Source organism: Pleurodeles waltl, chromosome 6, assembly GCF_031143425.1.
Source record: "Pleurodeles waltl isolate 20211129_DDA chromosome 6, aPleWal1.hap1.20221129, whole genome shotgun sequence".
In the NCBI taxonomy this organism is placed as follows: Eukaryota; Metazoa; Chordata; class Amphibia; order Caudata; family Salamandridae; genus Pleurodeles; species Pleurodeles waltl.
Window position 1 is genome coordinate 1,103,471,707 of NC_090445.1, and position 17,575 is coordinate 1,103,489,281.

General features: G+C 41.8%; 1 protein-coding gene across 2 annotated transcripts in view; it reads right to left on the reverse strand.

The window, feature by feature from the left end:
- The window catches only part of PER3 (period circadian regulator 3), a 476,770-nt gene that overhangs the window by 147,295 nt on the left and 311,900 nt on the right, over positions 1-17,575 (reverse strand). For both annotated transcript variants that reach the window (XM_069240206.1, XM_069240207.1), the window contains exon 17: positions 14,086-14,289. In XM_069240206.1, coding sequence (XP_069096307.1) covers positions 14,086-14,289 — 204 coding nt within the window. The remainder of the gene's footprint in view (positions 1-14,085; positions 14,290-17,575) is intronic.

Below are 17,575 nucleotides of genomic sequence, written 5' to 3' on the forward strand. Positions count from 1 at the left end.
GCCTGTTCCAGCCAGAGCCTGTTCTCAGTTTCCCAGTCCTGTCTCTGTCTGTCCCAGACAGAAGTTTGCGCCCTGTTTTCAAGTCCTAGTCCCGCCTTTGCTTCAGCCTGAGCCTGTTCCTAGTTCTTGCCTCTGCCTCTTTGTTTGTTCCCTTCTGTTTCTGTTTCTTCTTGGTTCTTTGTGTCTGGTAAGTGTTCTATCAGTCTTCACCAGTGTATACGTGTCCTCCTGTGTACTGGGGTTGGCTCCTGGTTTCCAGGAGGCAATTCCAGCCCACATCCTTGTCCAGTGTTATACGTTGTATATCGTGCCTAACAGTGTGCTATTGCTGTTTTCTCAGGAATCGCCACTGTGTTTCCAGCTGGACCCACAAGAGCGTGTCCTGTGTATGTAAGTACTATCCTTGTTTGTGCTCTAGGGTCCAGAGACAGAATCACTTCTGCCGCCTCCTTTCTATGGGGCTGGCAGGGTGACTATCTGTAAGAGCAAACTGCACAGAGGCATTGAGATTCCCTGTCACTGTGGGAGGTTCTGCGCCTTACTCTGTGTACAACCCCAGCGTGTTTGTCCACTGGTAATCTGTTTCCTGTTTGTTCGCACAAGGGTTGCTCTGCTTTTACTTTCCTGTTTCCTGTGCCTATCCATAGCTGTCCTTTCCGTGTATGCCTTTAGCTGCTCCTCTGCCCCAGTGTACTACCTCTTTAGGATATTCGGTGACCTCAAGGGGTGTCCCAACCAAAGTCCTGATCAGACCCGCCCGAAACCGTGACAAGGCCCTGTTTTATACTAAATTGGGCCTTTGAGGTGAGGGTGACTTCAAAGAGTGGCTAAGAAATGCACCAGGTCCCCTTTCAGTTCAATCCTGTCTGCCAGGGTCCCAGTAGGGGGTGTGGCAGTCCTTTGTGTGAGGGCAGGCCCTCCACCCTCCCAGCCCAGGAAGACCCATTCAAAATGCAGATGTATGCAAGTGAGGCTGAGTACCCTGTGTTTGGGGTGTGTCTGAGTGAATGCACTAGGAGCTGTCAACTAAACCTAGCCAGACGTGGATTGAAAGGCACAGAAAGATTTAAGTGCAAAGAAATGCTCACTTTCTAAAAGTGGCATTTCTAGAATAGTAATATTAAATCCGACTTCACCAGTCAGCAGGATTTTGTATTACCATTCTGGCCATATTAAATATGACCTTCCTGCTCCTTTCAGATCAGCAGCTGCCACTTCAACAATGTATGAGGGCAGCCCCAATGTTAGCCTATGAAGGGAGCAGGCCTCACAGTAGTGTAAAAACGAATTTAGGAGTTTTACACTACCAGGACATATAACTACACAGGTACATGTCCTGCCTTTTACCCACACAGCACCCTGCTCTAGGGGTTACCTAGGGCACACATTAGGGGTGACTTATATGTAGAAAAAGGGGAGTTCTAGGCTTGGCAAGTACTTTTAAATGCTAAGTCGAAGTGGCAGTGAAACTGCACACACAGGCCTTGCAATGGCAGGCCTGAGACAAGGTTAAGGGGCTACTGAAGTGGGTGGCACAACCAGTGCTGCAGGCCCACTAGTAGCATTTAATCTACAGGCCCTAGGCACATATAGTGCACTGTACTAGGGACTTATAAGTAAATTAAATAGCCAATCATGGATAAACCAATCAATAGTACAGTTTACACAGAGAGCATATGCACTTTAGCACTGGTTAGCAGTGGTAAAGTGCCCAGAGGTCAAAAGCCAACAACAGGTCAGAAAAAATAGGAGGTAGGAGGCAAAAAGTTTGGGGATGACCCTGTCAAAAAGCCAGGTCCAACAGAAGACAAAAAGGAGCAGACAAGATGTAGGGAGATAACAGAGGAAGAATGGACGACCTTCTGGGTTGATATCCCCAAGAGATCAAGATCTCGGTCCCTAAAACATATAGAATCATATTATAAGATCCTTTTTCAGAGGTATCTGAGTCCCTGCCACACAAAAGTGATATCCTCAATCCCTGGCAATATATGGTGGCTGCATGGTATGAAGATGAACAGAATCTCACATTTTTGGTGCACATGCTCATCTATAAAATCTTTTTGGAGAACAACACTGATTAACATCAAATCTATCTGGGGCCTCCTTTACTAAAGATCTGAGATTGGTAATTTTAGGGCACTTTTTATGATAGGGCACCGAAAAGGACTGAGAAAGAAAAGGCTTGTTGGCTACAAAGGTAAAGTTACGTAGGAATGATTCTGTCACATTGATTGCAGTGTCGCCATTCGAGAATGGAAGGTGGAGTACTGGGACCACATGGGATTTTAAATCCTTAAAATGGTGAGACATACGCCTTCATGGGTTTAAAATCATGTTAATGTTTCATAAAACAAATTAAAAGAATGATTATATTGCAACCCCTCGCACTAATGTAAGCAAGCAAATAAGCAAGAGCCACTATTAAGATGTTCGTAGACGTAAATTGCATTTACAACTACATCATGCAGAGAAAATTAGGACCACAAATTCTCTCTTCTCTCTTTTTCAGGCCTAATTTTCCACGACGTAAACCAACTGCCTGAATAGTGCCACCAGAATTTTTGTTTATGAAAAGCACACTAGAGAAGCATACTCAGTCATTAGCAAGTGCTTACCAAGTGCTTACCTTACCAATTTAAGCGGTAGGCTACCACATTTTCAATAACATTACCGCCTACGATTTTACGAGCCATACTACCACTTTTTGAGGCCAGTGCAGTCTACACTAATTCCTGCGCTCCCTCAGTTTAAAAAAACTGAAACTTGAAAATGCTAGAAACGTTAGTTGTTAAATGGCTGTCGGGTATTCATCCAGAAAGACATTTGTGTGAAAGCCTGAGAAGGGCTTAACAAACTTGCTCTTTTCTCTACAAACACTGATCTCAGTACTTCAACCGTTCATCCATTTCTCACTCCTACTCCTTTTTCTTTTCCTTATCCTTTAGATCATTACTTCGTTCCCTCTCTCATCTCTGCTCTCAAAGGTGTAAGTACAAACAGTGGGAAAAACGTAATACTTTTAATTGGAGAGTACCGGCACTTCTCAGAAACAAGCAGGTACTCACGTACAGAGTACCTGCACTTCTCTTTTTCCATTTCAAGCACTGAGTACAAAGCAATAGAACTGAGGTACCTGAGTGAGGATGGGTGAAACTGGAGCACATAAAGGGTCTGAGAGTAAAGTGAGAACTGGAAACGGTCACAAAGGATGTTCCTGATAAACGTTATGAATAGTACTGGAAAAATGTAAATGGTAAACCTCATGTGGACAGGGAATAAAGGATTTAAGCCGACAGCTACACTGGATGGGCACAGCCGCCCTCACTGCTGTCCTAGTACAATGAAGCACAATAAGGGATTTCAGGTTATTCTAGCCTTCCCACTGCACTCCTCTGTATCAAAAGCACATTTAATACAGGCCACATGTTATGTGAAGTGAATTCATGTAGTTGTCATGGTCGGGTGAAAAGTCACGGAATATAATTTCCCAAAATGTCAGTATTACGCACATTAGCCTGAAATTCACACGTCTATTGCTCATATGCAACGGTAAAAGATAACGACTTTACCTCTAAAAGTAGAATTTTCACTCCACACCATCAATTGAAGATCATATAAAATCCTATTTCTCTGCTTCCCTCCCTTGAGTGAAATGCTCCTTAAAATTGCATTTTTGAGAGAAAAAAGTGTTTACATTTTTCTCTTTAACCAAATGCAATATTTGGAAAACCTCTCCCAACAACTGCTATTGTATACACGTGATGAATTCACGCTTCTGGCACTCAAGATAAATGAAAATAGGTTTTCCCTCAAGGAAATTAACAAAATAAGACTTGTGGAGAAGAAAGTCATTAATGTTAAATGTGTCGAAAATAAGAGTATTGGAAAATCTATTGATTTGCTTAAATTCAACATATTTATGTAGGTGCTGATGTGACATCACATGCCGCTGCAACCCAATAACGTCACATGAAGTGTCTTTTGTAGTTATTTTAAAACACCTTTCTTTGTAAACTCGAGGCTGAACCGTGGACCATTTTCATTGATTGTGACTGATTGTAGACTCAATAGGGTCTAAGATGCTTGGAGGAGCGCATTCCCTCATATCAAATAATTTCTCGACAAAAAAAAAAACATTTTGTACATGGAACACTTTCGTTCTACACATTGTCAAGAAACCATATGGCTTTGTAAATGAATCCCTTGCTATCAGCCGTCTCGGAAAAAGGTTTTACGAATGGCAACAAACTCGATGGAGAAAACAAAATATCTATATTTACAAAACACGTGCAAGAGTGCAAACCAGGAGGAACAATTCCACGGTGGTGTTCTGCAGATAGTTCTTGACACATGCATTACAAGTGAGAATTATGCAAACTGGTCTAAGAATCAACTGTCTCACGAGACAGCCAGTTCTGCTGAATAAGTTTAACCGCAGATTCCTCACCTTATGAACATCCCCAGGAGCCAGACTGGTTCCATAAACTCTAAAAACAGCGCTTCTACGCACTGATATGAGGCGCTACTTGACTCTGGGCAGGGAAACTTTGTTATACTCTGAAAGTGACGAGCAGAGCCACATATAAACAACCCACCTCTGCTCCTTTTTCCCACGCCTTCAGACGTCGATCCAAAGCTCCGCTCCTTATCTTCTTTCCTCAGAGAAATGTTTTTCTTTACAATTTTATCTCCCATAATCATCCAGTGTGCACACGAACATGTCACCCCTAAAACTACGTGGTTTAAATATTGTAGGGATTGTTGCAACATATGGCTATAACAGATCCCCTCATTGTGTGCCTCAGGTAATTGGGTTAGTGCACAGTGCGACAATTGCAGCCAGATGAATCCGAAAGTTCTCTATAAAACTGAAGTGATGCTCTACACAGCAAACTGCAAAACTCTATGCATGTCCTGTTCCAGGTCTAAGTTGAGAAAATGGACCGACTCCGGGTCCTGAAATTATTCTTGCTGCAGATATTCACATTCAAAGTCTTTGGGTAAGTTGAAAGAGATACACAAGAAGTCCAATTGGGACATGAACACTTTCAGCCACTCCTGATCTCCAGAGAAGGTGGAAGGGTGTCACCTGGGCTCCAGGTCTCAGTTGTGAGGAATTGATTCCAAATCTTGTCCCAATGAACCTCCAGTTTCCGGATCGGTCTGCGATCTTGCAGGAGAACAAAGGCTGTAGAAAGTCCACGGTGCATATTTTTGGCATGCTTCTTGCTCCTTCTAGTGGGTCTATAGGCCTCTAATATCCTCAGAAGACTCCAGTCGGGTTACCTCAGCGCTGTATGTATCTTTGACCCTGATCCGGGTTTCACATCTATTGTACCAACTTCGGGTCTGGTACCAAAATCTGAACCAGTCCCTTGGTCACTGATGCAGACTGGCAGCTATGGCAGCTGAGAAGAGTCCCTAACCTATTGCAGTATCAGACTCCACGCGGAATTCATCTCAATTTCACACAAGGCTTCACCCAGATCACTACGTGGCACAGTCAAGGCTCAATCCCTCAGAATCTGACACTGTATCTTTATTGCACAGTTGTACACACATAATGCACAAACTTTTTGCCTCAGACTTCTACCAGAATCAGTCATATAGAGATAACAATAGGGGTGATGAAGAAAAGTTCGTGCCACCCTATGATGAGGATAACTAGTACAGGGGGCGTGGCTGGAGGTCACGCTGCTCTTTAGAGCTCCGTGAGGCTTCAGCACTTCCTGGAAAGAAGGAGATGTTTTCACATCAAAATGATTAATTTCTTCAGCATTTGTGAGCACGGAGACTTCATGTGAGGACCTGAGGTAATTATTTATATGCGTCATTTGCAGTTGCATTTCACTCCTTAAGCCTCTGCACAAACCTAAACTTTCACAGAGATGTTTCTATTAGACTTTTAACTGCTTGTCTGGATGTGATTCTACAAATCTAGTTTCCTCTGCAATGGAATATTTATTACCTTCTGACAGCCAGCTGAACTTTTGACCTCTCTCTTCAAACACATTTTAGCTGAGGTTTTCAACTTTCAGTATTCACTGGCAGCTCTTGTCAAGGAGCTCTTTCAAATTTCTCTTCATAACATGGTAAATGCTTTCCTTTGATGGAGGGGATTTTTTCCTTTCCAGAAGGTTCCCTTAAAACTAGTCACCAATTGTTTGACTATGTGCAGTAAAGTGCTTTGCTCTTGTGGTATTCTGTCATGCCTGTTATGAGAGAATAATTTACGATTTTCTATTTATATATATTTTTCTTATATTTTGCTCTGTTGTTGGAAGCTTCTGGCAGCGGCTTCTTGTCCTAATATAATTTCATCAACACCTCACATTGCTGGCTTCCTATTATCAAATTGCTGCTGGCTTTTATGGGGAGACCACATAATTCTCAGAGTTGCCAGTCATCATCTTTCTCCAAGTCTAATAATCCTCTTCGAGTGGTGCGCACACATATAACTAAATCTTCTCTACCATCAGCTTTAACAATGGATAGTGCTGCAGTCTTTTTAACGGATAGCGCCTCTTCATCTCATGCTGCTGGCGCAATTGCGAAAAAACATCTAACACCTCCTCCGTCAAGCGCCCAAAAAAAGACCTTGATTCTCCCTCAAAATCACCTACACATCTTACTCTAGATGATGTCATAGAGGAATTGCGTGCACTAAAGCCCTTTATGGTGGACACTAATGCCTCTTTGCAACGTATTGAGGAGCAATGGTCCCAACACGAACAACAAATTTGTACTCTGGAACAGAGAGTCAGTGACCTTGAAGATTGTAACACTGTCAATCCTCTGATCTCCAAGGACATAGCTCAACTTAAAAGGCTTACTGAAAACTTAGAAAACAGAAATAGGAGAAATAATCTTCACCTTTCTGGGATTCCAGAAGGTTCAGAAGGCTCTAACATGATTGCATTCCTTCAAACAACAATACCTTCAATTCTTCGCTTGCCTCCTACCTCTCCCCTCTCTATCCAACGGGCACATCGTTTAGGTCCACAGATTTCAACTGGCCCTCGTGCACATCCTAGAGGAATTATTATTCTCTTTCTCCAATTTACTGACTTGATGCAAATACTCTCGGAAGCCAAAAAGATGGTCTCTTTGCTATGGTCAGGTCATAAAGTGTTTTTCACACAAGACTTCTCTCCTGCTACAGCTGCACGTCACAAACAGTTTTGGGACTTACGCCCACAACTCAAATCCTTGAATATTCGATATGGTCTTCTTCACCCTTGCCTTTTCAAAATTACATTCACGGACAAATCTTACTCGTTAAACGTGGTAACCTTTGGAAGGAGAATGTTTTCATCAACCAGCCTTGCCCTGAGGTCAGTCAATTTCAGTTACATCCTAGGGTTCTAAACCGATGCACTTTGGGACATGGTTGGTGAGATCTTATTAGCAGTCCCGGAAGATTTACAGGCTTCTTTATCCCAAAAAATTCAGGATGGCAGAGATCAGGGTAAGTCTGTCATCTGCTCAGATCTAAAATCACCACTGATTAACAGGGAAAGGCTATGGGGACAAGCGTCACTCTTGGATGAGATGTAGTGATAAATAGGCTTCTAATAGGCTTGGTTCTTGCTTATTTGGTCAAATCGTGAACTTAGCCCTGAGCATTGTAAAGAGAAATGAACCACAGCATGTTCTTTGGGCCTTTTAGCACCACTTCGGCAATCCTTCCAAGACTTTAGGCAGAGCTTTGGCATATCAGCATCCTCAGGCTCTGCTGCCTGCACAACAGGCCTCCCAGCAATTTCACAGTCAGTCGGTAGGCCAAACAAACAACAGTCAGGCAAACAGCAGTAGCACAAAATCCAGACGAACTGCTCGCTATACCCTAATCATGTGACCCAGGATACAGGCTGCAGGCACCAACGGTTGGGACAAGAAATAAACAGCTTTCTAAAAGTGCCATATTTTGAGATTTGTGATTTAAAATCTGGCTTTACCATTAACTAGGATTTTAAATTACAATTATTTGGACACCAAGCTCGACATTCTTACCTACTACCAACTGAAATGTACCACTTATTAAATGTAATATGTTAACCCAATATCATCCTACGTGAGAGGTAGGCCTTGCAGTAGTGAAAAACAAATATAAGAGTTTTTCACTACCAGGACATACAAAAGAAAATAGTACATGTCCAAAAATTTTAATACACTGCACCCTGCCCTGTGGGCTGTTAAGGGCCTAACCCAGGGGTGACATATGTATTTTAAAAAAAACTATAGGCCTGGCAAAAGGTTTATTTTGCCAAGTAGACATGGCAGTTAAAAACTGCACACAGACTGTAACGGCAGGCCTGATACATGTTTAAAAGGCTACTTAAGTGGGTGATCAGTGCTACATGTCCACTAGTAGCATTTCGTTTACAGGCACTGGAAACCTGTGGTATTACTTTACTACGGACTTTCAAGTAAATTAAATGTGTCAATTAGGTGTAAGCCAATTTTACTATGTTTAAAGGAGAGAGCACACACATTAGCACTGGTTAGCAGTGGTAAAGTGCACAAAGTCCTAAGGCTAACAAAAACAAGATCAGCAAAAATGGAGGGGTATGGCAAAAAGTTTGGGGGACATCCCCTAAGGCTGACACGTCTAAGAGACAGCAAGTGACTTTGTCATCTTGCAGGAAGGTAGCCGAGTGGGGATTAGTGTTAGTTGAAAGGATGATGCACTTGTTTGGATTAACATACTGGGACTGACAATACTACTTGATTAGCAAAGCTAAGGTTGATTTGTCTGATTCGGTTTGGGACATTTCGGTCATCCACATATCTGGGCATTCTTGTCAGCTGTTCCACTTTCATAAAAGAATCTTCACTTTTAGATACACAGATCAGTAATTGTAGGAATCGACTTGAAAATCTATCCTGCAAAATGCAGAAAGTTACTTTTTCTATGGCTTGAGGGTGAAGGGTGTGAAGCAGAGGTAGGCTGAGAATGTATGCATCTTACCTCATAGTTCAAGAAACAGCTTTTACTATTAGGATATTCAAAGGACCATATCTTGATCTTGAAACCCGGGACCATATATTTCAGCACATGACAAAAAATGGTGTCATTATGGGAAAATATCTGTATTTGCCAGGCCCTCAATTTATAAACATTTGTGTAATGCAAGAAAACGTTAAATTAAAAATAAACTGTACCACGCAGTGTCTATTTATGCTTCAATTGCATACTGCTGTTACTGTCTACTCGTCTTTCTCTGGTTTCTGAAATCTAGTTTCACAGAGATTTTGCATTCTAAATACTGTTCCATGGACAGCGCCTCAAGACTGACATGCTCTCTTGTTGACATATTTCCTTCTTTCATGTCAGAAACAGGACTAAGCATGTTTTTCCCAGATTTGGACATTAGTGTTAAGCAATGTGTCAAATGACATCAACGTTTGACAAATGTACGCAATAAAGTTAGCTAAAATAGCTTTACTATAGAATCTTTCATTGTCATTTTCTTGGAAAAAATTATTATTATTATTATTTTTTTAAATCGTCATGCCACAGGCTGACGGTCGATTACTCTGAATCTCCCGACTCCATCACAATGATGATGAACCTGCAACTCACTGCCTCCCGCACTACAATTTGTGGGTTCCAGAAGGATTCTTATTTTCCTCTTTTCCAGCACCGTATTTAGTCACTTAACGTTATACAAACAATATGAGATTACTGCATCCTAAAGACAAGACCACATGCCCTTTGTTTCTTAATCGAAGGCTTCATACTTGACAGGACAAATGTATCTGTGACTGTAGATCATCTCAGAGTAATGTCTTTGGATCACAAAATCTCGTTCGCTTGCAATGGCTCAGTTTAACAAGCATCTGTTGCCGATGAGATTACATTTGTAAATTCTGTTAGATCCCTAGTTTTGAGGAGAAGTCCTCAATAAAGGTGGCAGAGAGGTCAAAAGTGTCACAAAGGTGGTCTGCTATGATGCCTGATATTGGTCTGGTATTGGTCTTTTCAACTGCTGTTTAATGTTGAAATTGTTTCGCATTTTATTAATCATTATATGCTTAAGAGATATGGAATTAAAGCGAATGGTAGCCAAATACTGTAACAAAAATATCACCTAACAGAAATTTCTTGTCTTAAATATTGCTTACAAATATATCAAAATGTGGAAGCTAATAGACAATTTAGACCCAACAAATTTGTAAGCCATATTTAGCACATTACGTTTCTCTAAGGCAGCACTTTTATTAACAATATTATCACATACAAGCTTTAAAGTGAGTCTGAATCATAATTATTAACTGTTAACCAAACTCATACTCCATGATCTTTCTGCTGGGTTTCATGTGGTTAATAACTATACCACACTTTCACACTTAACTTCAGGCATTGCCTGCTCATCCACAGACTGATTCTCCTCCTACATTTCTGATCGATCTTTCTATGACACCTGAAACTCTGTGTCATCCTCCCCCACTGTTCTACCAGGTGGCATCACTCAAGCAGCAGCAGGACAACTCACCTTCCCTTTACACCACCCCCTTATAACATTTCCTCCTTTGGTTCCTCCGACGATCTCCACAATGATGACATCCAAATATACTTTTCTTTCCTCACTTCTAACTCCTAATCCAATCATTCATAGCAGAATATCTCACAGCTATTCAACATTGGATGTTCCTACTGATCACTAATGCTAAATTCTTCCACGACCAGGGCCTTATAATTCCCTTCCTCTACTGAACCTGTTACTCTAACACTTTTCATCGCCATACATCCTGAAACCAGATATTCTCCCATTGCATGAAACCCTGATGTTCTTTTGAATACCACTATGTGGCTGGAATTAGCAACTACCAACAGTCTAAAAAATTGATACGCCAAAAACTTTCAGGAAACTTTATTTCCCGTTATTCTAGGGAAGTGGATGAAAAGAACCAATCTATGCTAATCACATTTAATACATCCCACATTTTTATGTTAGAGGACGTAAATCACCTTCTCTTTCATTACTGCTCAGTAGCAAGTTAAGTGTTTTTCCATTATAGTTGTGGGTTCTGTCTTATCTGGTTTCCACCATACATATCCTGTGATGCAGAGGGGGAGCAAACATGGGATTGGGGGAGACACAATAAACAATGCACCATTTGGCTGTCTCAATAAACGAACCTCCAGGGAAAAAAGAATCTGTGCATCACACATTAGGTTGTTTGTCCGGAAGGGTTACATTTAAAGTGGTTTCTCAGTATCCAATGGTTGACCAGTTGGAGCTAATGGTCTAGTCCTGAGGTGTGTCTGTCCATCAGAACTTCCAGCTTTAGAATGATCTGAATGTGACAGGCGTAGATGTAACAGGCTAGGTTGAAGGACTTGATATGATCCAAACGTCAGTGCTTAATGGGTAAAAGAGTGAGTGCTGGTGCTGAAATCTCTGTTTGAAAGTCTGCCACGCACACTATAATATGTTGGTGCCCTAAATCCTAATGCTGCATTGCCTTGAATCCACCTCATGCCACATTAATCCACTACCAGACAACCTGCCTCTTTATCTCACTCTTGGCAGCTGCTTTCTCACTTTGTGACCGATTTCCGTCTTTCTCTTCCTCCTTCTTTCCACTTTATTTTTTTCCACTCTTTATTTCAGGAATATGGAAAAATAAGAGCCGGTCTCCTAAAATTTGTGCCAGTGTCCCCCAAAGGCAACCACTGGCTCAAATTAAACACTGAAAAGTGAAATGTGGAATTTCCAGGTGAGGGGGTGGTCAGATTAGACCTGAAGATGGACCTATCTATGCGCCTTACTGCTGTTTTCTGCAGTGCTTAAGAAAGAGTAGGTGTTTGAGTTTGAGGTCTGCTTTATGGCATCAAATGGTGCTTCACCACACTTCTGAGATCAGTAATCGAGCTTTTGAGGTCCAGGGAAATAAGAATAAGATGGAAAGTATACCTCAATAGTATTATTTGGATAGCCCCATCCCCTCTGAGATTAAGGTTATAGCCAGCAAGGACAGTGCAGCTAGTTCTGGTCTGGAGTTCCTCATAAACACCAAGGAGATGCAGACAAAGCACAGTCAGATGATGACCTTTGCAGGCTCCATAATAGACTCTGTTTTGTGGACCAATAGGGAGAACACAAAGAAGATCTCTGCAAGACCTTAACCTGTTGCCACAAAGGGCAACATTGGGGGATTATGTCCTTATTTTAGGCACATTTTCTGGTACCAACCCCCTATCAAGTCCTCCATTAACTAAAGGCTTCTCAATTGAGGGACTTTGTCACACACTCTGAGTTGTTTTCGGATCCATGGAGCCAAGCACAGGAATCCAGTTGTGGTTGGATCACATTGTAACATCAAGTAGTAGAGCTATTTTTGGGTGAACTCCAGATCCGGTCATCGAATCAGAAAACTGCCAATTGGACTGCAGCATTCATTTCTGCCAGAGGAAAGGGTCTGAAAAAGAAAATGAGCAACAGATCAACTGCCTGGACCCTCTGGCAGGATCGTTCAATGTCAAATGCCGGGTATGCTGGGTACCTTTGTAGATGGACAATATTTCAGCAGCCAGGTACGTCATTCATTTGGTGTGGGAAGGGGAGATTATCACTCCAGGATGCTGGTGGAGATGGTCAAGGACTTTTGGTTCTTCTGTCTGGAGAGGCAATTTTCGATGATGAGAGGGCCTCCAGTGAAGAAGAACCTGGTAGCAGACTGGAACTCCAGATTTCTGCATAATTGAATTCTGGATGCAAGTGAGCTCAAAAGCTTGGTGAAAAGGGTTTTGGTCATGCAAGGGCCATCTCTTTACCTTACGGCTGACATATCAGCTGCCAATGTACTTCATTTGGCTTCCATAGGGGATGCTTTCTAACAGAACAATGGAAAGATTGCAAATGTGCATTTCCACCCACTGGGATGTTTAGGAGAGTGGAGCCCAGCTAAGGATACAGTCAACATATGTAGTTTTGGAGACAATTCTGTGGAGCCCTCAATGTTGGTTTCCTGGTATTTTGCTACTGTCTTGGGATTCTTCAATGCTCCTCCAATTTCCAAGGATTTCTAATAGATTTTCATAGGTTGTTGCACCAGCTATTTCTGTAACAGTTCCTACATTTGATACCATGGAGAGTTATGGTGGTCGGTCCTGGACTTTCAGTCTAGGCTGTGGTGCTTAGCCCGCATGCTTGAGCTCAGGGGATAATCAAATGATATAGATTAGCGTAGCCAGGATGGCATAATTGGTTTGTGGAATAAATTCTGGATACAATGGGATTAGGGAGCTTCGCCATGGCCCTCACATGCTGTAAATAAATGTTTATATTTCTGTTTTAATTATTTTCTATCTATATTGTCCTTCTGTTTGCATGATGTATCAATTGAGTTTTTAGTTTTATTACATGCCTGTGTATGTCTGTTCGTCTCCCACTTGTTCACACTCACAAATACAATGTACAACTTTCATCACATACTCTAAACCTGTGCTTCAGTGAACCACCCACTGGCTGAAGTTGCTATGTGCCACTAGTCTTCAGCGTAAAGCACCTCTGTTCAAAGGGTTATGTTGACACATAAATAAAATCGAAATTACTCCCCCTACCTGGACTAAATAATGTATTATTGACAAATAAAAGCCATCTTTATAGTGGCACTGCCTTTGAATTAAAATGGTACTGTAAATTTCTACTTGGAATATTAAAAAGCTAAAGGTTAGGTATATTCCAATAAGATTTGCACACCAACAGATTTTTTTTCAAAGCAACATCCCTTGTTTAAAGGGTCCAATTAGGAGTTACACAGAGATATGGTTTGTAGATTTTAAGGGTGAAAGTTTTGCTCATATCACTGCATAAATGGTCAAACCGACTATCAACTTAAGCTTGCAGTAATGAAGAACAAGTATCAAAATGTCACAAAACACCTGGTGATATGAAGGGAATTGTTAATAGAATCCAACAGAACACTAAAGATGTCATGAACATTTAGAGTATTGAGTTCCATGACTATAAAATTACAGCATTTAGAACATCACTGCACCCAGTTTACTGCTTCCCCTCACCCTCAAATTATATCCCATAAAGAATCTCAAAGAAATTATTGTTTAATTACCTGACTCTGGGTGTGGAACGTGCACAATGGTGCTGCTGTAGCTGCACTTACTAGTGTCAGAAACCACACTCATGGCCTTGATAGACAGGGTGAGGTCAGTCAGTGGCGCTCCTACAGCAGCGGCTGCTGCACGGGCATCGGTCCCACCGACTGGGCATGCTGCCATCTGGCTTTGGGAAACTGGATTGGAAGCAGCTGAACTGGCTGGAGAGATAGTGAGGAGAAAAAACGCGTCAATTATGGAAAGAATCTCACACAAGAAAAAAAAATGTGTTACTTATGAACCCTGTAGTTCATGTTCTAGAGGCCTCCTTAGGTTTTTGACACCTCTAACGAAACAGGGTCATATATTTTTCATCCCTATTTAAAACAAACCTTTGAAAATGAGAATTATTTGTTGATGTTGGCCAGAGGTAGGCACTTTCACACTAAATGTTCAGGATATGTTTTGTGATAAAAGCACAGATGCAACAGTATACTGTTAATGAAACTGACGAACCACAACTATTCTTCGACGGCAACCACAGTGCACACCTCTGTAGCCTTCTTTCAATGAAATCCTCATAGATATACGCAGATAAATCCAAGTACTTTTATTAGTGAGGATATTTGTTAATGCATTTGCTCCACAATGTTTTATTTTAAACTACGGAGTGAGACAGTATGAAACACTTATAAATCTGCAGAGAAGGCACTTGCTATGAACAAAGCCTTCACAACCACAGGAATGTGAATCTAAGAAGACTAAAGTAGTGGAGATTGGTTGTCTGGATGTAAGACATTGGTTACTGATTGAGGGGGTGAAACCCTACACAAGAAGCAACCACTATCCTTGTGTCAATGAGGCAAAAGCAAATCACAAATTAACCTGTGCCTGACACTTCTGTAGCTTGGTATAGAGCAGTCAGGCTTAACTTAGGGGCAATGCATAAAGTATTTATGCAGCACCTCAAACACTAATAAAGTGACAACACAAAACAAGAAAAATCTCACACCACTTTAGAGAATTAACAAAATGTAATAAATATATCAAGACCAGAATGACAAAAATCCACTTAGTAGAACCAGAGATGTGCAGTTTCAAACATTTAAGTGAAAATAGCACCAAAAACCCCAAAGCGCCACTCACAGCTATCTGGTAATGCGAGACTGGGAGACGGTGACAAGTTCAGGCCAACTACAATCAAATGCAGGTCGGATACAGGGACTAGGTTAGTCATGTTGAAAAGTTATCTTTCTTCTTCAGTCCAGCAGAGAGAGTCTTGTGCCCTTTGAGGGGGACAAGAGGAGCAGTGAAGTGTCGTTGCTGTGAACGGTTGTCAGTGTAGCTCGACGAACAGGCTTCAAGTTACAGATTGCAGTCTCTGTAGTGTGGAGATCCTGTTGTCGTCCCAAGTGGGTGGGGCACAGCTTTGTGGTGGCACTAGCCGCGAGCGGTCGATGCTGCAACGGAAAGAGTTGGCTTGATAGAATTTCATATTGGTGGGCTGTCCAAATTACGAGGTTTTGGTGCCAACTGGCCTATTCGAGCTTCAAAGTGCCCAAAAACTAATTTTAGTTTAGCCTCTCTTAGGCCACACCAAAGGTCCAGGGGTACCACTTGGGGGCAATGCGCTTGCTCCTGTTGGATCTGGATGCTGGTAAGTTGGGAGTTGCAGGTAGTTGTGAGCTTCTTACGTCCTATGGCTCTGAACAGGAGGCCAGAAAACTAGCCCTTCGAGTCACTCTGGGAGGCCTGGGTTCAGTTGCAGGCCCAGGCCCTCTTTGTCAGGCAGGAGGGCAGCAGTCCAGCACAGTGCTGTTTCTTGGAGCAGCACAGCAGTCTTTCTTCCTGGCAAAGTCTCCACAGGTCAAGAAGTGTACTGAATGGTTAGTACCTGAGGTCCAATACTTATACCAGGTGCCTCCTTTGAAGTGGAAGAAGCATCTAGACATTTCCCTTTGAAGAGCACAGGTTTCTTGTCTCCCCTGCCTTAGATCCAGACTAACTACAGGGGCTTATACAGACTTTTGTGTGAAGGCAGGGCACAGCCTATTCAAATATTAGTAGGGATGTCCAAGCATATCTAAGCTTTTTATTGAGTGTGGGTAGATAGGAGTAATACACAAGCCAAACTGTCAGCTACACCTAGTCATGTGATCCAGAGACAGGCTGCAGGCACTAAACGGCAAATTTTAATTAAAATCCAACTTCACCGGAAGAGTTTTCTTTACAATTCCAAAGACACCAAACATCTACCGTTAGCCGTTCCCATTTTGAAGTTACAGCTTATTAAATGTAATAAGGTAACTCCAATGTTATCGTCTGGAAGAGTTAGGTCTTGTAGTAGGAAAAAAACGAATGAAGACGTTTTTTACTACCATTACATGTTCAACCTAAAGGTACATGTCCAACATTTTACATACACTGCACCCTGCCATCTGAGTTGTGCAGGTCACACCCTGAGGGTGACATATATTAAAAAGGAAGGTTTGAGCCTGGCAAAAGGTATATTTTGCCAGGTCAAATTGGCATCTTAAAACTGCACATCGAATATACGTTTAAAGTGTGACTTAAGTGGGTGACACAATTTGTGCTGCAGGTCTACCAATAGCTTTTTATTTACAGGCATGGGACACAGGTAGAATTAAATATGCCAATTGGGTATAAACTAATTCTACCATGTTTTAAGGAGTGAGCCCAAGCACCTTTGCACTGGTTATCAGCTGTAAAGTGTGCACAGTTCTAAAACCAACAATAACAAAGTCAGCAAAACAGGATGATTGAAGGCAAAATGTTAGGAGGAAAACCACACCAAGGATGCCAAATCTAACAATGGATATTAAAGAATTTATTAGAATATGTTGGTTGCTTCAATGCCACTGTTTTTCAGAAAAATATTGAAACACTTTCAATCTCAAGGCATTTGTGACCACAACTATGTATGAGTGCTGCAACTCACTAAATACGTAGTCAGAGTATCTCAGTAATGAGTAATGTTTCCATTTGAATCCTATCCATTCAAACAAGGCCCTCTTTGGAGTATGCTGAAAATCACAATTTACCTGGAAACAGGAGTTTGTAGACGAATAGGGATTATGAGTTTTGCAGAAAAAAACAGCACCTCTGAGATTTCCCTACAACATTTTTCGCCAGTGAAGGCCTGGTGAAGTGCTCAAAATGAACAAAAATCTTTTAGATACCAGTGTGCAACCACCTAGTTCCACAGCTGTCCCTCACTCCATGGTCAAAAACCCACGATTAGTCGGGGGTCCCATTCCTAATGCCGCACCCTGCGGTGTCAGTATTCACCAGCTCCGGGATTTTCAACTATTAGTTCTTCCATAGGAGTATGCATGCTGATAGGCTGCCGGCAACTTGAGAAGAATACTGCTGGTAGCCTTTACAGGACTCAGGAATTAGTTGCCTCTCCTAAAGTTTTTTTTAAGACAAAAAATATATAAGGGGCAGGTTATGGATACCTTGCCCCCACCCACCACGGCCCCATGG